The 24,793-nt window shown below is 42.6% G+C and overlaps 1 protein-coding gene across 3 annotated transcripts in view; it reads right to left on the bottom strand.

The window, feature by feature from the left end:
• Nucleotides 1–24,793, bottom strand: part of septin9b (septin 9b) — a 77,700-nt gene that overhangs the window by 2,185 nt on the left and 50,722 nt on the right. For all 3 annotated transcript variants that reach the window (XM_026170576.2, XM_026170577.2, XM_026170575.2), the window contains exons 3-10: nucleotides 15,497–15,673; nucleotides 10,420–10,548; nucleotides 10,174–10,255; nucleotides 9,568–9,705; nucleotides 6,117–6,234; nucleotides 3,981–4,076; nucleotides 3,635–3,731; nucleotides 256–307 (exon numbers count right to left, since the gene is read on the bottom strand). In XM_026170576.2, the coding sequence (XP_026026361.2) occupies nucleotides 256–307; nucleotides 3,635–3,731; nucleotides 3,981–4,076; nucleotides 6,117–6,234; nucleotides 9,568–9,705; nucleotides 10,174–10,255; nucleotides 10,420–10,548; nucleotides 15,497–15,673 (889 nt within the window). The remainder of the gene's footprint in view (nucleotides 1–255; nucleotides 308–3,634; nucleotides 3,732–3,980; nucleotides 4,077–6,116; nucleotides 6,235–9,567; nucleotides 9,706–10,173; nucleotides 10,256–10,419; nucleotides 10,549–15,496; nucleotides 15,674–24,793) is intronic.

Below are 24,793 nucleotides of genomic sequence, written 5' to 3'. Positions count from 1 at the left end.
AGAAATGCCTGCTCTACCACTGTCTAGGGAAGCACTCAAAACATCAAAAGGAATTTCATTGGTATTGATTTCAGTCGGAAATTGAAGCTTTATAGAATCACTCCTGTCTCCAATTCATTTCAGCACATCTAAAAGACAGAGTGAGCTCTGATTTAGCAAAATGGTGAACCTGTAGCTGGGTTTTTATTCAAATCACACTATACTCCTAAAAAACAAAAACATTAAAATAAATGTAGAAGTGTGATGGATGCTCACCTGATTAGGAGATCTCGGAGATAAGCAAACTCACAGTGTGCAATGTTCTCAACTGCAAAGAGAGAAAGAGCAAATCGGTGAGACTAAATTCACAAAACAATCCCAAATCCTTTCCAATCCTGCTTTCTTGCAATTCCTTAAAAAGGTCACAAGATGGCAGTGCCGTTCACAATCCAGTTGAAGGGCGTCCTCTAACATGACATCTACAGCAATTTTCTTAAGCCATGATAACTCCCTCCTCCACTTTCCAGCAATTTAACACATCGGAGCTCTTCACTGTATTGGAGAACTTTAAGTAAGACGTTTTAACAAATTCCCTATGACAAGCTTGTGGTGCCTTTAGTAGGCCTAACATGTTTGAATTATAGATTATGTCTAGTGAAAATGAAGTAAAGGAGGCTACTACTTAAGTAAAGCTTTGAAATCCAGGGCAGGAAATTTAATTCTCTTTGAAAGTGGGAGAGTGGAATAACTGCTGGGCCTGTGAGCGCTGATTAACGGCATCAAGGGAACAAGATACCAACTTGTAACGAGCTGAACTGCTGGTGTCTAGACGCTCTACTCCTCAACTAGCAGTGAGGAGCTGTTATATCAATCGATATGTATGTCTAATATACCCGTTACCAACACAGCCCCTGAAAATAAACAGTATTTTCAGTGCTTGTGATAGTATAGAGACTTAGTCCTCCTCTGAGGCCTAATTTATGATGATGGTGCCGGCATGTCCGGGAGCTTTCTCTCCCTTTCTTTTCCCTGTTCCCGCTCTCTTACTACTTGGCTTAACCAGAACTGAGCCACTGTTCTCTTAGCCAGACAAGACTGCATTTGTCCTGAAATTCTTGTACTCTATCTCCCTCACCTTGCGGTTCTACAGAATTCATTTGTAAGCTTTCGTATGAGTAGACTGGACATCTTCAGAATGTAAAATTGAAAGGTTAAAAGTCCAAAGTACCATGTTTTGAGGAGGAAGAAAAGTCTGCATGCACCTCTGAATATAAAGCAGGTTTATACACTAGAAGTACAAAGTCAAACCTGAAAGTATTGGGATACCGTGCGACATGTACATTAAAAACAGAATGCAATGATTGCAATTTCATAAACCTATATTGTATTTATCATAAAACAATTAATCTTTAAACTAAGAAAATGTACCACCAAGGTCAGTTTGAATTTGATGGCAAAATGTTTCATAAAAGATGAGGAAGTGCTGTGTTTACAGCTGTAAACATCTGGGAGCTGAGAAGAGCAGCTGCTGGACTTTTGGGGGAGGAATGTTGTCCCATTTTAGTCTGATAAATGATTATAGCTGCTCAACAGTCTTGGGTTGTCTTTGTCATATTTTTGCTTTATGATGTTTTGGTGAAAGGTCTGGATTACAGGCAGGCTAGTTCAGCACCCAGACTCTTCTACTACAGAACCAGTGCTTACAATAGATCCAGTATGTGATTTAGCATCGTCTTGCTGAAATATCCAAGGTCTTCCCTGAAAAAGAGGTCATCTCAGTGAAGCGTATGTTGCTCTAGACCCTGTATTTACTTTGCAGCACTGATGATGCCATTCATGATGTGCAAGCTGCCAATTCCACAGCCACTAATGCACCCCGACACCATCAGAGATGCAGGCTTTTGAACTGAGAGCTGATGAACAAGCCAGATGGGTCCTCTGTTTTAGTCTGGAGCACATGGTGTTTTCAAAAAATAATTTCAACTTTTGATCCGTCTGACCACCGAACGGTTTCCCACTTTGCCTCAGTCCATTTTAAGTGATTTTAAATATTCAAAGTCATTGCAATTATTATTCATTAATAATTTATATCCACTGTTCTGAAATGATTCTACAATGTATAGACAGCTTTTTGCAGGTTGAACCCATCCATCCATTTTTTATACCCAGTCATGTTACTGACCCGATGCCAGTTGATCTCAGTTAATCTAAAATGTTCCTCCAGCTGTTTCCTCTTAGTACAACTTACTTTTCCAGCCTTTTGTTGCTCCGTCCATACTTTTTTCTTCAGTTGCTACCATCACATTCAAAATGAGCATGAGTCTCTCAGTTTAAACATTTGATATGTTTTCTATGTGCTATCGAATAAAATACAGGTTTACAAATCACTGCATTTTGTTTATTTGCATTTGAATCCTTATCTTTGAAATCATTTTTTTATTTTTATCCCAGTGTTTTCTGCTCGAAGCGTCACGCCAAGTCTTGCATGCTACCATACTGTTTAGATACTTGTGTGATTGAAATGCTCTTGTTTATCTGAACATTTGTTGTGTTTCAGACACAGTATTTCAAGGTCATATTTCATAGTGAACACTGGGCGTTTCCCCAGCTACACTGAATCACAAAACAAACATAGTCTGAGTCATTTACATTTATCATTTACATGATATTAAATAGCTTGAGGGGTTTTTTTGGTGAATGATTTATACATTACAATGCATTTATAGGACAGCAAATGAACTAGATGCTCTGCAAGGACTGTGCTGAAGGGTGTCCTTAGCAGGAGACACTATTAAACAGTGATAGGTCCCTGCTGAGCTATCCTTCCGTTGGCTTTTTGTCTTTTTGCTACGTGTCCAGAGAGATGTCCTCGCTCTTTCTCCATCTCTACACACACACTTGCACAATTGTGAGTAATGCAAGTACAGTTACTTGCTAAGAACCTCTTTGGCACTGTGAGCGTGCAGCACCGGCCAACAAATGTAAACCACATCACAGAAGTTATTGCATGCAAGTGTGTCTGTGAGACAGTGTGCGTGTGTTTTATGTTTCTTCCTGTAATCTCAAAGGACATAGAAAGTGTCTGCAAATCTTTTCCTCCTGTCTCCTACGTCTCCCAAGTTACAGACTCAGAGAAACTTATATAAACAAGGATTCAAACAGCAGATGGTTAAACTAGCTGGCCACGTTTTCAAGCAGCAGTCTCTAACTTTCCACATGCTGAAAGTTCACCAAAATCAGTCTGCTGGTTTTGCTGGTCATTTTGCCACCACAAATACCAGCATGAGCAAGGTGAGACAACTCAACTGTAGTTAGTAACTGTAGCATGCATGCTGCTGTATTATTTATTGGGTGAAGTCAGATGGCTTTGGCACTGTCGTCTGGACAGGTGCGACCCAGTCATGAGTACAGGAAATGGGCCGTTTTAACGTTTGACCAGATGGACATTATAACATTATTAGGCCAAGCCAAGTATTTTTTTAACTGCTTTGCTGGAGCAATTAGTGGCACTGGCAGTGACAGCTACATGTCGACATGGCCGATCTACATCGAGACAGTAAATAAATGATCACATTGTTCTACCTTGTTATTCATTTTCTATTATCTGGCAGGGAAACTAACCAGCTGTGGTGTTTTATTTGCAAGTGTGTATTACCCTCTATGGTGCCCCACTTTGTTTTCCTTCCCAGAATCCTCTTTCCGTTCACCTGGTACTCCTGGTCGCTGCCCACCACAGCAAAAGGGGTCATCTCCTGTTGAGTGCACACATGCAAACATGAAGAGAAAACGCTGAAGTGTTTGCACCGATTCATTTTCAGGTCATGTTTGACTTGTTGCAATTTCCCCAGTTATCATGGATTTTCCAAAGAAACACATACCGGAGATCAAAAAAGTTGCATCTAACAAAGGCTTACATTACATCCATGCTGTAGCCACAGGATGCTATTCTTTAGGTTTGCTGTTAAAATTCGAAGTGAATGAACAAAGCAGTATCAACTTACCCTGATTTTGTCATTGATCATCCTGTCCTCTGCATCCTCATCAAACTCTTTCTGAGGATAAACATCGATCCCATTGGCTCGCAGCTCTTCCCTAATCTATACACAAGTAAAGAATGACACACAAAAACAATAAAGTTAAGATGACAAAAAATGCAAAAAAGTCACACCGGCACATAATATATAAATGAAGATGCTTCAGTCTACGCAGATAAAAATGTACAAACGGAGAGTGAGACTGTGGCAGTTGTGCACAAACTCACTTGACTGTGTCCTGGAGCATTTTGTCAAACCAGTATAACAGAATATAAGCTAGCTGTTGATACCCGTGACAGAAAGGGGCAGGGACACGCTGGTTAACAACAGACTTTCTTGAGAAGTCTGACATCCAGACAGAGGTACAGCTCATAAAATCTCCACCCCTCAATTTCAGCATGCTTTTAAAACGACTAAAACTCGGGCACGGGCGCAGGAAAGTTTCTGAGAGAAATGTCCTTTTAATGAATGACTGTTCACTCCCACAATTACTACTCTGACAATTTCCACTTGGTCCTTGATCAAACATTTTTATTGTGCATCCTTAGAAGCTTTCTCAGGGTTACATTAAAGGATGCGAACCAAGTGAAATCCTACAAAAAAGCCACATCAGCGGTGGTTATGTGAACACACATTCATAGTTGAACACACCGAGACCCAACATTTAATAAAAAACAAAACAAAAAAAATTCAGCTTGTTCTGGTTGCATGTTAAGTTGCTGCGGGGATAATGGGAGGGAAAAAAAAACTGGCACGAGAAGCTTTTAGTCAATAATCTTCAGGGTCAAACAGAGCATGTGCAGCCAACCAAAACAATCCAGCTACAAGCCCCGAGGCTTCGACTCTCTGCCAGGGCCTGGCACAGAAACCAGAAAGCAGACTCTGCTTTGTACTTATTGGACTGTGTTACTGGGATAGAGGGGAGACTGGTAGCCAAGACACCCATTGTGCTTCCACCTCTCTAAAATGAATAAAGCTTTTGGGAAGTCTGCATTCTTAAAACAAGGGATGTGACACAGAGAAAAAGATGGAGGAAGGCAGGTGGCTGTCTGCCTCCTGTGGAGTGAAAATAATCCAGCAGAGAAACGCAGCGAGGAAGAGATTCAGCATCACGTAGGGACTCAACCCAGGTGAAGCAGGAATCTGTTTAGCAGGGAAAGCCATGATAAGAAGGTGAGCGGTGTGAGGCTACAGATTGTCAGGTTTACAAGTCAAAGTGTTGACTGTAAAGCCAAATATACCCCCAAATTACACTCTGTGGATGAAAGCCTGCACAGATTTACAGTGGTTAGCCTGGATGCATTTGCTAAAATGTGCTTAAAAAACTTCAGTGACAATAAAGATTTCTTGCCATTTGCCAAAAATAAAAAATGCCCATCATGTTGCTGAAATAGAGGAAAAGCCAGGAGATCATAAAATTCATTATGTTGTTTAGTTTGGGAACCGTAACTGCATGTATAAAAGCTCTGCGGCGTTAAAAAAAAACAGTATGGGACTTAACAATGAAAAAATAAACTCACGTATCAAAAACGGGCAAATTATCTCAGATTATTTAGAGAAACTGATGAATATTCAGGGTTTACTAAAATGCTAATTTTGAACTCATTTAATTCTAGTCATGTTTTATTGCACAGTGGAGACCTCTTTGAGCTTGGCTGTATTGTATGCTCACCCCATAATTCAGTGGTAGCCAAACGAAGAGCCTGTCTGCTTAGCTGGAAAGTGGGCTTAAATCTCTTGGATTGTTGCTTAGATAAACAGTTCTTAAATATCTGTAATTAATAAGAGCTTAAAATGTTCACAGTTCACAGAGATAATAGAGTATTTCCCAGGATGGATGGAGTGTGAGTTTGCACAGATGGCTTCAGTTTGTGGTTAAGCCTGGCAGCTTCTATACACCAGTGATTAATGATTATTACTGGTTACTGAACACACCTGTGTTCATGAACACACTCTGTCGTCCGATCTACCAACGCACTGCATTTATTTATCTTAAGCACACTCTGAAGCGCTCCTACAGGCTACTGCAAGCCAGGTCTCGCACACAGCTAACACGATGCAGTTACCAAGACCCAGCAATGCATGCAAACACACTTCTCTCACCGTCTTTTTAAAGGAGTCCCTCTCCTCCAGGGTGAGAGTGTCGGCCTTGGCAATGACAGGAACGATGTTGACCACCTTACTGAGATGCCTCATAAACTCCACATCCAGAGGCCTAAGACTGGAAGATGAAAAAGACAACAAAATTCAATTTTACTTTAAGTAAAATAATTCATATTTTACACATAAATGCGCAAGGAGGTTCTAAATTAAGAGGTCTTACACTATGGAAGGACAAAGCAATTTATACTACAGATAAAAAGACACCAAGATGTAAACACCTTGTTTCATTTTTAAGTGAATAGTAATAATAATTTAATTAAAAGTGCAGGAACGTCAGTTTAGGTTTTAGATATTGTATACAGGAATCGCCACATACAGGATCAATCAGTTAGGCAGGTACCTAAATAAAATATTCCAAATGTTTGCTAATAATATGAAATAATCAATAATTCCAGGAGCTTGCGCCTGATGATGTTCTCCAGTGTGAGCACTGACCAATGCCTGGCTTGCAGTAAAAGAGAAGAACGGGGGGGGGGACTCAAACTGTTTCTTTTCAGTAGTTGACTGCACCAAAAATAGCAAACGTGGTTAATTACATGTACTTCACTGCTCCAAACAGGCAACTGGAAGTTATATTTAAGAACTGACATGACTGTAAGGAAAGAGAACAACCACTAGAGAGCAGTCATGGTCCACTGCAGTCTTTCTGTTCGCCCTGAAACCATGCCGCTGTAACACACAGAGGGGCTTTCTCATTTTGACAGGTTCACCATTTTCCCCATTTGTCCTTAATATCCTGCTTTCGCCTAACTCAAAGCCAGTTTAGATAAAAGCATTCCTCCTCACTGGCTTTGTGAATCTTTCACATCTTAACAGTGTGTTTGATTAAAGTTGTTTACGTTTCTCCTTTAGCAGCCTGTAATCGTGCCTAGCGTAGCAATGATTAGGACCGTCAGTGTGCACACTGTTGTTCCATGTTGCCTCCAGTTGCTCCTGCACACAGTTTCCTTTCATGCTGTCTGCTCTGCCCTCCAATTAACCTCAGCCAGCCTGGTTCAAAGACCCAGAGGCAGCTGGAGGGAGGAAGGATGCCAGGCAAGTTCTCCAGAGCAACTGACAGACATGTCACCATCAAAATGGGATGAGCTTGTGCTACACAGAGCACAGAGACAGGACAAGAGAAACAGAGCAGCAGAGGTAAAGAGAGAGGAGCGATGCAGAATAAGCGAGGCATCAAATGCTCAGGGGGCAAAATGTCACGTGAAATAAATACGCAGACAGGAAGGATATCCCCCCCTCCAAAAAAAGAAAAACTGTGGCTCACGATCCATGTGTGTCAGTGCATAAATAAACTGGGGCTATATGTACATGTGTGCAGCATCACATGCATGACAGAGCATACATGCACACTTTCAGATGTACACATGCACTCTTACCGCAACATATGCAGCATGGACAGTCTTTATAAATTAAACATGGATGCATGCACAGACGTACAACTGTATGTCTGTGCATGCATGAATAAATCCTTCTGTCTAGCAAGTCGAAGAACATAGCAGTGACGTTTAAATGAACTGAGAATGGTTAGCTCGGTGGTCAAATGAAATGAGGAGAAAACAACCAACCACACTGCGAGCAGCACTCCCCTCCCACCATTTCAGCAACGGGTCAGAAAACCAGCTCGGAGTTGACGAGAGCCAAAGTGGAGTCTTTGTTTTCTCGTGACAACATGAAAATAATGTGCCTGATGCTGCCATTATCGGAAATGGCTTCTTTGATGCCAAGGCTGTGTCTTGCTTCACTGAGCGCTGCTCTTCGATCCGAAACCACAGTAGCAACCGAAATGCACATCTCCAACGATAGAGGCTTATGAAAGCTCAATCTGTCGTCATTTTGCTTCCTGTCATTCTTGGTCACATGGCGCAGGCATCCAGAAGCCTTTGGCATTGTGTCTGGGTAATTGGTAACAGGCCTCATTTAAAAAACCTTCAGCTAACATTACTGTGAGAATTTAAAATGAGAAAATAAGCAAGCAGAGCATAATAGGGTAAGAGTTTTGTGATTCTTTCAGGGACTTATGTTCTTATTTTATTTGTGAATCACTTCTACTAAGTTAAAAAAAAAAAAAACAACTGCAAAGATCTGCCGTAGGTTTGTAAGTATCCTTATATGTACGTATGAAACTACCAAACAGGAACTCTCTACCACGTGCCATACCCCAACGGTAGCCCCAGCAGATGTCTCCTTTATTCTTGCATACAACTCTCTGGATAGCTGTAAGGAAGATCACTTCCTGACAGATGTTTATAACTTTTGATTAAGAAAAAAGGTGTGAATTTTTGCAAAGCGGACACCTCTGCTTATGAGCAGTATCTGACCTGCAGCAATACTATGATTACAAAGATGACGCTGGAGGATTTAGGCACTAAGAGAAGCAATGCACAGTCACAATAGAAGAGGGTGGACTGAACTCTGCAGCTGTAAGCACAATTATCCACAAACACATTCAGGGTATCCACATATGCGCACCCGTGCAAGTTTCAGCATGCCCACTGCCCACTTGAGTCCACTCCCTGCGCCCTGCTTTACAAGAACAAGGGTACACACGAACACACACTCGCTGAAGCAACAGCTGTGGTGACATGAGCAGATGATGAGGGGGTCTGTCAAACTGTGGGGCTCGCACATGTCATCCCTCGATCCTTGAAAAACATTTAAGTGGACAACTGTTGAGTTATTGGTGCACAGAAATATGCGACTGGGTTGGATCTGCGGTAAGAAAGCCAGTTAATGGGTGTTTACAGTTGGTGCGCATTAAAGCTTTGAGTGTTTTAATTCACATATGTACAATATTTTAAAGCCAAGGTGGCTTTATCAATCACACACACTCAAGAGACAGTATCTTTCTTGCTCCTGAGGTAACACAAGGACACTAGCATTAGTTGCTAAATGAGACACCTGCACTCTTTTGGTCCACACTTTGGTATGTTAGAATCATTCACACCATTTTGTTTCTGCTTTAGCCTCCAACCACGTCTTTTGCACATTTGGCGGCTCAGTGAAACACGCTCGTCTCCAACCACTGTCGCACTGGATTTCATCATCAAGTTTCCGTCAACTGCTCGATATCACATCTCTCTATTCAGTCACAGATGATAAAGCCGAGAGATATTTAAGAGAGAGACGGCTCAGAATGAAAGGAATACAGCGGAAGTTGCAGAGTTCAGTTTCTTTGTGAAATGTGACCCTTCGAGTGACTCTTACGTGTCTTTGAGGAGAGAACGAGTTCCACATGTGGTCATTAGAGAGTGAGATGAAAAAGACCAGGAAAGCGATGTGGTTAAAGAGCTAGAAAGAGACAATAGGTCGGGGGAGGTCCCCTGAAGACCCTCTGTAGTTGTGGTGAGAAAAAAGGAGTAGGAGCTTGTATCATTTTAATACAGGCTCTTACCAGTGGCCAGTGGGAGGTATGAAGTATATGCAGCAGTGCACCCTGGAGTCTGGGATCCTTTTCTTCCTGTTAATGTTGATTTCCTCTTGCAGGTAGGATTCATACTGGTCATTGATGAATTTCATGATGGGTTGCCAGCTGTAACAAAGAAAATTAAGGAAAGAAACTATTACCTCAAAACCTCTTGTAAACAGTTACTCTGCTACAGTGACTCCTTTTGTTCTGCAACATTAACTTATAAGCTCCAAAGAAATTTGTAAAGAAAAAACTACGGATTTTTTTTTCCTTTTCGGTGATATAGCGATATTATAACATGCAGCATTGCCTCCAGGGAGGCAAATGTTCCTGTAATGCTAAAGACACTTTTAAGACATTATAACTTCTAATTAAATCATGCATATTTTACTTACACAAAAACTGAATCACATTTCCTCAACACTTAAATTATAAAATAATAACATGAAATCCACCGTCTTGATTAAACAAAATAAAATGGAAAAAGTGTTTAAAAAAAACAAAAACAGAAAGAAATTGAGTTTCAGCTTTGAGACAAATTGAATAAGTACAGGAAGTGATTGTAGGCAGGTAGATCAAGTCTGGGCTCACCAGTTTTCATTGTTGATTTGATCCCCAAAGCCAGGAGTGTCAATAACTGTTAGCTTCATCCTAACGCCTTTCTCTTCAACATCTACAGAAAGAAAAAGTGATTCGTGTAATTTAGGACACTTCACTTTTGCCAGAACGATGTACCGTTTATATATTTATAATGACAGATTAGACAGAAAGCCCATATTTCATATTATTAATGCAATATGTGCTGCATCAGGTGGTAGGCTACAAAACACGGCATACCGTGACTGACGGACTTGATCTCGACTGTCTTGGGGATCCTCTCCTCCACGTTGGGCTGCACAGACTTACGGCTCACCTTGGATTTGAACAGCGTGTTCATCAGAGTGGACTTTCCCAGGCCGCTTTGCCCTGATCCGAAAAACGAACAGACGAACATGCAACATTTAGTAAAAGTAGGAAAACAACCATCTTAGGCGGTCAGAAGGGAAATCCCTTTGAAGACAAAAGCACAATTCAGCTTCTCTTTTTTAAAACCTCAGAGTGGGGAAAACTACATCTTATAACAGGACCTTACGCTCTTCTGCATGGGTTGTGTGGTGGGTGTGTAGTTGCATTGGGAGCCTCGTTATAGCCCCCAGAAGAGCCACCTTTGGACGCCACAGTATTGTACAGACCACACACAGAGATGCAGACATCACCCACTAGGGGCTGAATCCTCTTACGTTGTGTCTCCAGTATTATATAATTCTACTGAATATGGTCTTAGTGAGATGGGGTGGGTGGAAACTAAGTAGAAAGTGCATATATACTTATTATACAATATTATAGTGTCATTTCTCTTACTTAATTAAAAAAGGTCCACTGCTGTTGATACCATGAATAAAAATGCAATTTCCCCTTCCACAGTGTATACTTATCATACTTGTCAATACATTACATTTAGCATTTATTAATCAGTACAAGAGTTATACTCCGACATCTAAAAGCCTCAAAAAATGTGCACCTGCATAGTATGGTATCCAGAGTCGTTCGGCTACGTTTCTTTTTTTGACTTCCAAATGAATTTAAAATTTAGTCAATCTGCTCATTTCCACTTCTACATTTTTACTCTAAAGACTGAGGTAGATTTGCATAATTCACAGTTGCTGTAGCTCCCTTTCCTGTAGCTCAACTTTACTCTGACTGGCTTAAGCATTAGCTGTATGCCTGACGACATCATTATTTAAAACCATGACACGCACGATTGTCAGATAGTAAATATGTCGAACTTGTGGACAGAGGATGCCAACATGGCGAGTCTATGAAGTTAAAGGTGACTTACAGCGATACTGTGATGCTATTCATTGCTTGTTTAGCCAATGGAAACATCGACTAAACAAATGCGTGCTTGTGCTGAAACAACAACGAGTTGGTTTCCTTTGACTGGACGAAAATAATACAAGGTGGAAGCGAAAATCTTGATTTGATACTAGCATCATTTTGAAACATTAGGAGTAACCGGATTAACGGGTCACTGCACACAGACCCACTCTGTGTGCCATGTCCCACATTTCCTGTCCTAAATGTAGACTCTGTGGGTATCTGATAGGGCATATGGAGAGTCGCCAAGCTGCCAGTCCCTTTGTGACCCCTCTTGGTGGCCTTTACTGCCTCTCTCTCACCTTACATAAACACACTGCCTCTTTAGCACACACTTCACATGCAGTCTGCCCTGCTGTATGCATTCACCCACAAGCACATGGTCACATTTTCTTTCCTTCTTCTACTGACATACACACTTAGACACATTGGCCAGGACTAGGTAGCTGAGGGGAGAAATTAGGGTCAAATGCATTCTCTGAATACCACAAGACCACAAGGGACAAGACCAACACCAGTTAACCTTTTACATTTCAACTAACCACTCAAATAGCAAATCTGTTAGCCAGCAGGAACTTTATTAGAATGGGAATAGATTATCTCTTAACGTTAACTAAAAGAAATCTAACAAATCTAACTACAGAAAAAAACAACAACAAAACAGTAGTAATCTGACTACACACGGTAGCCAGATTCCTACTGTGTTTCATGGCCTTGAGCAAGAGCTGAAGACAGTCTCACAATTATCACCAAAATGATGCACACCCTGCTGTCAAAACAGTCAGAACCCAACGGCAGGCCAGCACTGAACGGAAAGTAAGAAGTAGATGCCAATCATGTGCTAGGTGTTTGCTAACACATTGCCCGAGGAACTTGACACGTTGCTATAGTGATGTACTTTAAAGCTCCCTTTGGCAATCAAGACGCCTCGTGCCGGTTGAAACTTGCCTTTTCTTTTCCTAGTGAGCGTTATTTAACAGCGATAGACTTTATCAGTTAATTTTCAGTTATCCTTGATGCATTTGGGGCACTGCAAGCAAACATGTCAATGTTGGGTAGAAATCTGCAGTTTTCCTGCAACAACACAAATGTGTAAGCAGGGATGCAAATCTCACAGAGATTGAAACACGCTGCTGTTTCACTCGGGAGCTTTTTGTGTTTACTCAGAAAATAAACGTTCGGTGAGTCATGTTCCACCATCATGCTCTCAATATAAATCTGACACTCTCACTTCACACTCAATGCAATAAACAGTAACTATGCAGCAGCCCTCATTTGCCATGCTATGATCCATTTCCATGAAGCTGCACTGACATGCCACCGTACTAAACATAGCCCCGAAGAGCCTCAAATCAGAGTTTTACAGTTACTTCCAACAGGCCAGTACCAACAAACAAAACAGATAAAATCTCTGATTGTTATGTAGCTTGATAACATTCCTTTGTTTATAAGCAACATTAGCATAGGTCTGTGTCTCTTGTATGCATGTATGCACTAGAGATGGCACGATACCACTTTTTTATGTCCGATACCGATACCGATATCATAAATTTGGATATCTGCCGATACCGATATGAATCCGATATAGTGTTTTTTAATCAACAAAACTGTTTTTTAAAATATCTTGCTGCATTTTGCAAGTCTGCAAGTTCATACTCAAGTTTAAAACAACAACTACACTAAAGCTATTCTGTTATACCTGTATACAAAAAAAATATTTCATAGTTCAGCAATACTGATCAATCTAATAAACTTAGACCTACACCATCCTCCCTATTCTGGTATTTTAAAGAGTACTTAGCGTAAATATTAAGCAACCTAACTAATAGGGTTCCAACTCCCAGCAACAACAAAAAGAAATAAATAAAAAATAAGGAACCACCCCTCACGCTCCACCTCATGATGCTTAATCGACGTAATCAACCTTAATTTGATGCAGTGTGAAAAAAAATACACAGAAATCAATTATTTTTCAAGAAATATTAAATAGATTCAACATCTTTCTTCAACAAAATTGCAGACTGCACAGATGGTACCTTCCCAAAGTAAAAAGTACTATAGCTTACTAGGGTATATATATTAGACTTAATAGTCACTATATACAGTAATTGACTTCTATTCATTTTACATCAAATTAAAACTTTGGGTGTCAGATAATTATTTATTAAAAGCTCGACATTTTAAATGAGAATAAGAAAGAAAAGTATGTCTTTGTGCCCCCTTTTCCCTGTTAATGCCCTATCGGCCCCCCTGGCTAAACTTTGCTAGATCCGCCCCTGCACAGTTACCAGCCGTCAGCTACGTAGAAAAGGATCCTGGTGTAGAAATTAATATTAAATAAATTCTAACAACAGCTTATCAAGCTTAAACGTGCTGCTGTTGTTCAGCCGCTGGTTTCCTCTTTCTGGTGCAAAGTGGACCAAAAACAAACGAGAGACTCACGACAGAAAAGCCAATCAGCTGATTTAAGCAGTTTCACGATTGAAGTAGCAGCCGGAGAGCGAGAGGCAGTCGCTTGTTAAGCTTAACGTGGGAATGCTTTACAAACATTCAGAGATGGACTTACACACTTGCTTTACTTCTCTCGGGGATAACTTTGTCGGAGATGAAATGCCAGGTTGCTAGCGAAGCTCCACATGCTATCCAGACCACCGACAGGTCCTGCATGCCACAGCTGCTCTTTCACGTGATGCATACGTTCTGAGGTGAGTTACGGCGTGTTGCAAGTTTTGTGAGGTGCTTTCGTGATATTTAATGGATCGGATTACATTTTTTATTTTTCTCCGATATCCGATCCAGTAATTTAGGTCAGTATCGGACCGATACCGATACGTAATATCGGATCGGTCCATCTCTAGTATGCACACAGGTGCAGGATTGGATAGATGTACTGACACTTTGATGGTGAGGCTTAACTGGAGGTGCGTAGCTGCTTTCTGAGGACGTGAAGTCTCACACAGAGTGTGTGCTGCAGCTTGTCAGAGTAATCGCCATCATTATAGCAATTACTCAGCCTGACAGCCTAAGTTTATCCTCTCAAGTGAGAGTGTTTGTCTGATAAACTGTGGACACTCAAAAAGAGAGCTTGTTGAGGAAGTCGCCACGTTAGCTGACTGTTACCAGAACAAGGGAAGTAGAACCACACTATCAAACACGCACGGTTCGTCCTGCCTTTGCTCTTTACGGCAGCCTCGTAATAGATATAAAAAGCGATTTTCTGAATCGACAGCAAGCAAACCAAGCATGTCCTCTTTTAACTGGCGATATGTGTGCTCCTGATGTGTGTTGCGTCTCAGTTAAATGCTGACTCATGTGTTACTTGAACCACAACTCTTCTTTCGTTGCTTTGTTCTGCATTTTGAGTTGTTGCTGCACAAACTGAAAAGTTTTAAATGACTCCCATGTGATTCCCCCCCCTTTTTTTTGCTTTGCTGAAATCAGGACTGGGACAATATCTGTTGCAAACACACCACATTTGGGAGCAATTACAGCTTCAAGCCTTCTTGGACACATCTGTGCTAGTTTAAACTGGTTACATAGTTATATTCAAATCTAACATGAAGGCATAATAAACATTAAAGTGTGAGGTCAGACTAGATGGGAGGAAAACATTTAGAATTAGGCCTTTACATCATTCCACAGATTTGTACGAAAGCGACCACCTTTACTCACTGTAATTATCTTTTTTATATGCCATAATTTAGCATCTTTAGCATCCCCCGCTTCTCCATTTAATAATAATAATAATAATGGATTGGATTTATATAGCGCTTTTCAAGGCACCCAAAGCGCTTTACAATACCACTATTCATTCACTCTCACATTCATACACTGGTGGAGGCAAGCTACAGTTGTAGCCACAGCTGCCCTGGGGCAGACTGACAGAAGCGAGGCTGCCATATCGCGCCATCGGCCCCTCTGGCCATTTAATTTGACAAGACAGGGTTAGAGTCAACAGCACAGGTTTTCACTGGGTAATGTTGTGTGTCTTACTCACCCACAACCATGACATTGAACTCAAAGCCTTGTTTCATGGCCTTCCTCCTCATTTGCTCCAGGATGGCATCGATGCCCACATAGCTGGTGTCGCTGATCGGGGTCTTCTCCCCCTTAGCTTGAGGTTGGGGCTTGGTGGCTTCAGACATGTTGCTATGGCTCAGATTGACCTCTGACCCTAAGGGACACAAAGAGGGGGACAAATTAGTGTATTTTGTTGGTGTTTATCCCCAAAGCTTGATGTTTGAGCACATTAGTTTATGAAGTTAACGTTTAAATTTAGTACATTTGAACAAGCAACATAAATTCAAGTGAAACCTTATTAACTGCAGTGAACACCAAGTTAGGAGTGCAAATCATACACGATACTCATCTGAGAGGCTGACTTCCTGTGTGAAACAGGATACCAGACTCAAAATTCATAGCACCAACCCCCTTTTACAAGTTACTGTGTAAATGAGACATTATAGAAGAACAAGAAACTTTCCAGCAACCACCTCACGCTAGCAACCCATTGCACAAAAGCTGTTGACTTTTTCAAAAAATAATGATGTGGAAGTTGGAGCCACAGTCAAACAATGCAGCTGTGTTTTGCAGTAAAGATAAACTAATAAGGAAGACAAAAGAAACAGACCTCGGTGGAAGAAGCGACCAAATATAAATCACAGCTTACCTCACTTTAAGGCGGATCAATTGAAGGCGAAGGCTGTGTGCCAAAGCACTGCTGCAACAGGCAAAATAAAAAAAACAGTTCAACCCTACCAACTGTACTAGTATGTGCTTGCATCAACAGCAAGACTCACTCCTATGGTAGGAGGAGATATCATTTCCTGTACTGTGACAGCGTGTGCCGATGCCTGCGTGAGGTCTGCAGTCAAAGACACTACAAACCACAGACGTGTACCTGAAACTGAATCTGTTACAGCCATCCTGGATTTATCTTTATATGAGGCACGCTAAAACAACAGCTTGTCCATAAAGTGCTTTCTGCAGCATCATGCCTTTTAACGCTATAAATATAAATGAAGCAGTTATGACAATGAACTTTCTGATACTGCTCCCTGCTCAGAGTTTCTCTCTTCCTGGGTATGGGTAAGACAAAAACATTTTTTTGTGAGCGTTTTGTTTTTATATTGATACCATGCTGGTTGTTTACAGGCATAGAAAACAGAGATTTACCCACAGAGGCTGAAAGTCAAAGACTCACAAGATTGTGGGTGTCCACTCTCAAGTGGACACCATTAGTCAGCACAAGCCTGAAAACCACAGACTTTTCTACTTTACAAGTCATGCATGCTTCCCTTAGCCAAGATTAGAAAAACAGTGCACACATGTTCACCGATACCCAGTTATTTTAATAGATATAACACAAAAAGTAGGTAAACTACATGCATGACGAGAAGGTAGGAAGTTAAATAAGAGTTTTCAAACAGGAATGGCTGCAGTGCTATCAGACTACCTTGACAACTTTCCTTTTGGTTAAACCTTACAGTTAGGGTTGGCCCTTAACCACCATAACTTTAGTTATGCTGCTATAGGCTCAGGCTGCTGGGGGACGTCCCATTCTCCACTCACTTTTGTCGACTCCTTGCGCATTCATGCGTCACTAATGCATGTCATTACCATCTGTCTACATTGTCCCATAGTTTGTGTTGTTTCCTGTTCATGGTGTCTCTGTGTCATCTTTTTTTCTACGTTCCTCCACTTAGCAACCAACTAACCGGTGTAGCAGACGGCTGCCCCTTCCTGAGCCAGCTGCAGGTTTCTTCCTGTTAAAACTGAGTTCTTCCACCCCACCGTCTCCAAGTTCTTGCTCATTGGGGAGCATTTGACCATCACTGGTTCTGTTTCAAAGATGGGTGCTTCAATTTATAATACAAAGCACCCTGAGAAGCTTGTGTGAGCTTGTGCGATATACATAAACCTGAACTGAATGTCTACTAACATAACATAATTTCAACCTTCTACACACTTGCATAATACTGAGTACGTCTGAAATCAATGACCGCTTCTTCTCTGAGCGAGACAAAGAGCCACAATTTTGGACCACGAGTAAGGTTATTGCACCTTCAGCAGTCTCTGTGGTATCCATCAGACCTCTGACTTTCAGACTCTGATGGCCAAATGTTTAGTGGACGAACTACTCATGTGGCTTGGCTAAAATTCAACAAATCAATCATCAGGCAATAAGTGATCACTAAACAATGCATTTCTCTTGAGAAATCACTCAACTGAAATTAAAATGCTATTTCTTTTTCAATTCGATGGGGGGAAAATCCATCCACCACAACAATTCAGGAGTTTAACCCATGCTGTGATGTAAACCTCCTGGCAATACTGCACAGTGTGATCATTTCGAGCAGCACAGCTGTCCTCAGGAAACCCAACACATAACTGCTGTCTGTTGGACATGATACAATAAGGTTTTTGGATTGGTATTTCTTTAGCCTGTGTTTCAGAATATTTGTACAGGTTTACAAATTGTTGTTTGGCTAACTATGCACAATGACATCAAACGTGAATGCAACAGTAGCTTCTTGAATGACAGAATGAAAGATTGCTTTAATGACGATATCCAGAGCATTTGCCAAACTGCCTTCTGGTCACCCTGACCATGCCAGCCCCAGACCACCTACTACGTTATAAGTCTGCTTTCTAATAATGGACAGCCACCAGCTAGGTGGGGCAAACAAGCCAGGCTACTGAAATCCTGCAAAAACAGACAAATGTGTGATACACGTAGGAAAAAAGGAGAACAAGTATCAATACCAGGAAAGTGCCTGAAAGCTCTCTGCTGTCAAGCATACTGAAACTGTTTTTAAAGTCACTTCTCCTTTTCCAAGGAGAACCAAGAACTTTCATTTTTAATCTCTGAGCTAACCCACAGCTAATTGATTAATATAATTAATCGCTGAGCTATACATTAACTGACCACTAGCGGGCATCTACTTTACTAAGAATTATTTGTGGTCTTCACGTACATAAGAGCCAATTCTGCTAAAACCATTTCTTCATCAGATCTTGATTATAATGTTGTAAAGTTCCACAAGAAAAGCACCAATAACGCTTGCTAGTGGCAGAACATATTAATCGCCAAACCTCATTCATAAATGAACAGAAACAAAGGCTGTGACTCAGATCATGATTTGGCTGCCACAGCCGTTGAATAAAGACTGCTTCTACATGAGAGAGACTCAGCAGAGTCATCATAATGGAACAACATATCAAACTGTGAGATGCAAGCAATTGATGGCAAAGTGCAGTGGACTACAACGATGCATCAAGGAGCCTCAGCGAGCACCTATACCGATAAAGCACACTACATTTATTTTACCGCCCTTGAATCTTACTTCAAATGAAAACAGCTTTATTAATCTGCAAAAATATTCTGTCTTAAGATCACTTTGAAGAGGACAAAAGAAGAAAAAAAACCCCCACTAGACAGAGGATGTTTTGCCTCGTAATATGAAAAAGCAGCACTTTGGGATTAACTGATTTCAGAGCTCTGTTTAATGAATGGAGAGGAGTTCAAGCCTTTTCCCTGCATGAATGGATAGATCCCATCAAAGAGATTACTCCAATCTCTTGTTAGTTATTTTCAAATGAGGGCACTTTATGGGAAGCTGACGTTCATTTGCACTCAAGATGGCATCTTGCTGTTTTGTTCTTGCTCTTTAGAAGTCGACACAGTTTTCCACACAAACATATTTTATGTTGTCTTAATGGCGAAATGTGTCTTTATTTAATAGGAGTTGCATGCTACAAAATAATTGCTCTATTAAAACGAGTTTCAGTTGTGCACGTTTTCTAAAAGATTTCCTGTTTGTCACAGAGGGCCTCACAGCAGACAAACCACAGCATTTACATCCGCACTGAAACGGTTTGTACAGCTTAAAGGCATACACCAGCAAACTGTACTCATGAGGATCAATTAATTTGCCACAAGAAATATCACTTAGCACTTGTACAGTATCCTCCATTTCTCTGAATTTAACCTTGTCAAGTCTGTGAAAGTAATCCCGAGGTTGTTAGACACGTCATCGGGGATATTTTAGCGTGGCCAAGTCCATGAAGAAGAGCGAGTTAAAGACTCTTGTCGTCAGTGGGTTGATTGGGCAAGGCGTGTTCCCCTTAGAGGTGGACTCGGGGGATGCCGCGTCACTCCTCGAAACCTCTGGTCATCCTCAGGTTTGTGCTGAGGAGGGGGCGGGGACACCTACGGTGGTCAGACCAGGTGAGGGAAAGCCACCAACCTCTCTTCCACGGTTTGAGCCCTTCTCTGTCGAATCTAGTAATCCCAGTGTTAGTGCACGCGTAAAGGTACGTTTAGTTCGTCTTGAACTTGAGGCCAAAGAAAGGGAACGTAAGGATGAGCTTGAGTTCAAGTTGAAGTGTCGGGAGCTAGAAGCTGAGACATCTATTAGGTTGCGTCAACTGGAGTTGCAAGCTAACAAATTGTCTCCTGAGCCTTCTGCTCCACCTACAGTGAAGGATGAAGACAACAATAGCAATCCTTCAGATAATTCTCTCCCTGCTCCTGCACCTCCGGCATTTGATGTGGGCAAAAACATTGCCCTAGTTCCACCATTCAGGGAGACTGAGGTGGAGGCCTATTTTAATGCGTTTGAGCGCATTGCTATGGCGTTACATTGGCCCAAGGAGGTTTGGTCCCTTTTGCTTCAGTGCAAATTAATTGGTAAGGCACAGGAAGTATGCGCAGCTCTCACTATCGAGGACAGTCTTGTGTATGACAATGTCAAAAGCGCTATACTCAGAGCCTATGAGTTGGTGCCTGAAGCCTACAGGCAGCGTTTCAGGACCCTGAGGAAATCCGCTGCTCAAACATTCCTTGAGTTCGCAAGGGAAAAAGGGACACTATTTGATAGGTGGTGTCAAGCAAGCAAAGTGTCAGAGTTCAACGCATTGCGTGAACTGGTGTTGTTGGAGGAATTCAAAAACTGTGTTCCTGATCGTACAGTGCTGTACCTGAATGAACAAAAAGTGGCCACTTTGCAGGAGGCAGCTGTCCTGGCAGAAGAATTTGCTTTAACGCACAAAAGCGTGTTTGTGGGTAAATCCGAATCACACTATCGTGAACGACTGGAAAAGGACACAAAGCCTCAACAACATAGGGGTTCCTTGGGTTCAAAGTCTGATAGACAATGTTTCTACTGTCACAAAGTGGGGCATATAGTTTCTGAGTGTTTGGCTCTTAAACGTAAACAAGTGCCCCAGCAATTAAAACAAGCCAAAGGGGTTGGCCTAGTCAAGTCGCTGAGCTCCCCCCCCCATGTGACCATGAGTGAACCTGATAAGTGTTTTAAACCCTTCATTTTCGATGGTTTTGTCTCCTTAACAGGGTTTCCTGGGGATCAAAAGCCCGTGAGAATGCTGAGGGACACGGGGGGCTCGCAGTCATTTCTATTGGCCGACGTTTTGCCAGTCAGTGATGAGTCATCCTGTAACGCTAGTACAATAGTGCAAGGTATTGGGATGGCCTACATACCTGCACCATTACATTGTGTTCATGTGCAGTCGAGGTTAGCCTCTGGTTTGTTCAAGGTTGCAGTAAGAAACTCATTTCCTATTCAGGGTGTTGAGTTTATAATGGGAAATGATATTGCTGGGGACAAAGTACTCCCTGTTCCTGAGGTGGTGGATAAACCCAGCTGTATCCCGGAAGAGGACGAGCTGTTGAAATCCCACCCTGATGTGTTTTCTGTCAGTGTTCTTACCAGGTCGCAAGCTCGGAAGCTGGAGGAAGTGAACCTAAGTGAGACTGTTCTTGGATCTGTTCTAACTGGGGACAGAGAGCCAGCTGCTAGCCCTTCTAAACCAGCGCTCGATGAACAGGGTCTGGCTACTCTGTCTGAGGTTCTTCCTTTGCCGGTCTCACGTGAGTGTTTGAGCCAGGCTCAGGAAAAGGATGAGTCACTCGCTAACTGTTTTAAAGAGGTAAGCGAGTTAGCAAACAATAAAAAGGCACACAGGTTTTATCTTGAGGATGGGTTACTGCTAAGAAAATGGGTCTCAAGACCTGCATTACAGCAGGAAGGAGGTGATGAGGGTTGGGGGGTGGTACGCCAAATAGTCATTCCAAGGGATTACCGGGGTGGCATATTGCAGCTTGCGCATGAACACCCATGGTCAGGTCATTTAGGTATTACTAAAACCTATGACCGCGTTCTTCAGCACTTTTTCTGGCCAGGTCTGAAGAAAGACGTTGCCAAGTTCTGCAAAACATGCCAGGTTTGCCAAATTGTGGGTAAACCTAATCAGACAGTGCCACCTGCTCCTCTTAAACCCATCCCGGTAGTTGGGGAGCCTTTTGAGCGTGTTTTAGTGGACTGTGTGGGTCCTCTACCCAGAACAAAAACGGGTAATCAGTTCCTCTTGACAATCATGTGTGCCACAACCCGTTTTCCTGAAGCCATACCACTTCGAAAAATCACCGCTCCCACTGTGATTAAGGCTCTACTTAAATTCTTTTCAACATTCGGTCTGCCTAGAATTGTTCAGACCGACCAAGGCAGCAATTTCCAGTCAAAACTGTTCAAGCAGACATTACAATCACTTGGTATCAGACACATCCCTTCCAGCCCTTACCATCCCCAGTCACAAGGTGCACTAGAAAGATGGCACCAGACCATCAAGTTGATGATGCGAAAATATTGTCTGGTGACTGACAAGAACTGGGATGAGGGACTGCCATTCCTGCTGTTTGCAGCTCGTGAAGCAAAACAGGAGTCCCTTGGTTTCAGCCCTGCTGAATTAGTTTTTGGGCACAGTGTGAGAGGGCCTCTAAAAGCTCTGAAAGAACAGTTTTTGTCTGATGTGCAGCCGCAATCAAATGTGCTTGAGTTTGTCACGCAGTGTCGGGAACGTTTGTACCATGCTTGTGCAATAGCTAAGAAGTCTCTGTCAGCAGCCCAAGGGAAAATGAAGCGGCAGTATGACCGGAAGGCAGTGCAGCGTTCTTTTAAACCTGGTGATCAGGTACTCGTGTTGGTGCCCACATCTGGTCCGTCTCTGTCAGCCCAATTTGTGGGACCATATGTGGTAGAGAGCAAAGTCAATGACACAGACTACATCGTTCGCACTCCGGATAGGAGGCGTAAAACACGGCTCTGCCATATAAACATGCTGAAACTGTTTCACTCTAGGGAAGACGATCGCGAGGGCTCCATCTCACTCATTTCTGTGCCCATGAACCATGATGATGGTTTGGTGAAGGGTAGTGAAGGTCAGCAGAGCGGCAGGCTTGCAAACTCAGAGGTTCTTGGTGCCTTAGACACGTACCTCTCCTATCTTCCTCATGACGAGAGAGACGATGTGAAAGATCTGATCCAAGCGCACCCTAGTCTGTTTGGGGATGTACCGTCTAAAACCCCAGTGTTAAAGCACGACATTGACGTGGGTGATGCGTGCCCTATTAAGCAACACGCATACCGGTGCCCCCCACTCAAGAGGGAATTAATGAAAAACGAGGTACAGTACCTGCTTGGAAATGGTTTGGCGATACCTAGCCATAGCTCTTGGAGCTCTCCATGTCTGCTGACACCAAAGTCAGATGGTTCTCCTCGTTTTTGTACTGATTTTAGGAGAGTAAATGCAGTCACAGTCCCTGACTCATACCCATTGCCTCGCATGGAAGACTGCATAGACAGTATTGGAGCCGCCACCTACATAACAAAGCTAGATCTGTTAAAAGGGTACTGGCAGGTTCCTCTAACTAGCAGAGCCTCTGATATTTCAGCATTTGTTACTCCAGACTATTTCTTGCAGTACACAGTGATGGCGTTTGGCATGCGGAATGCACCAGCCACTTTCCAACGACTTATGAACCTTGTGTTAGCAGACATTCACAGTTGTAATGTGTATTTGGATGACATTGTGGTATATTCTTCTTGCTGGACTGATCACGTGAGTACTCTGAGGGATGTTTTTGCTCGTTTAACCCAGGCTTCCCTAACTCTGAACCTGGCAAAGTGTGAATTTGCCAAGGCGGTAGTGACATACCTCGGAAAACAAGTGGGACATGGCCAGGTGCGCCCCGTGAATGCAAAGGTGGAGGCCGTACTGAGCTACCCGGTGCCCACCACCAGACGGGAGCTCAGACGCTTCTTGGGTCTGGTGGGCTACTACAGATGTTTCTGCCGGAACTTTTCAACAGTGGTGGCTCCCCTGACTCGTCTGTGCAGTCCAAAGGAACCCTTCGTATGGACTGCTGAGTGCCAACATGCATTTGACTGTGCCAAGTCTCTCCTTTGCAGTGCCCCTGTACTGGCTGCTCCCGACTTCAGCAAGGCCTTCAAGCTAGAAGTGGATGCAAGCGCTATGGGCGCTGGAGCAGTACTGTTGCAGGATGGAGTTGATGGCATCAGTCACCCGGTTTCCTACTTCTCAGCTAAGTTCAAGCCTCATCAACTCAACTATTCCACCATTGAGAAGGAAACCCTCGCCATGTTGCTTGCTCTGCAGCATTTCGACGTGTACGTGGGGTCAACCACCACCCCTGTCATGGTTTATACTGACCATAACCCTCTGGTATTCCTAAAGCACATGTACAATCATAACCAAAGACTGATGAGATGGGCGTTGCTTGCTCAGGAGTATAACATAGACATCCGACATCAGAGAGGTGTGGACAACGTGGTGGCTGACGCACTGTCCAGGACCCAGTATTAACCCCTTAACCCCAGTAACGGACCTGGTGGCAGTTGTTAAAGGTGTCTGTTTACTGTATGTGATATTTTATGTGGGGGGGTGTTACGGTCGCTGACCTCTAGTGGCTCTCCCTCTGTAGAAGAGTTGTTTTTCTCCTTTTCTTGTGTTGCAGGTCTGCCTCATGAGCCGCAGCTGAGGTGTGTTCCAGCTCGTCAGCCACGGCATATAGGCTGCCATCCTAAACTGCCACACCCCCTGCCATTTTCCCCATGTTGCCAGAGCTGTGAGCTGTAGAGTTTTGGGCAGCGGGCCTTTGTGTGTATGTGTGTGAGAACTTACCCTCTGTGAACTTTGGTTTTTCTTTCTTTTATTGTGAGCGAAGGTGTGCCCTTATTGTGATAATTAGTTTGTCATTGTGGAAGCAGGTAGGGGTTCTCTGCCATTTTTGTTTCAACTGTTTTCTCCTGGTTTGGTTAGACAGGGAGCTCAGCCATTGTATTTTGTTTTTGGTTAGTGAGTACTTGGTTTTGATTTCTAGCTAAAAGGGGGTGTTTTGTTTATTGTTTTGGCCTTGGAGACCCTGAAGAAAAGAGCTTCCCTGTGTTTTTGTATTGTAGTAGTTTTAGGCAAT

This window comes from Astatotilapia calliptera, chromosome 6, assembly GCF_964374335.1.
Source record: "Astatotilapia calliptera chromosome 6, fAstCal68.1, whole genome shotgun sequence".
Lineage (NCBI taxonomy): Eukaryota > Metazoa > Chordata > Actinopteri > Cichliformes > Cichlidae > Astatotilapia > Astatotilapia calliptera.
This window is presented reverse-complemented; position numbering and strand designations above follow the sequence as displayed.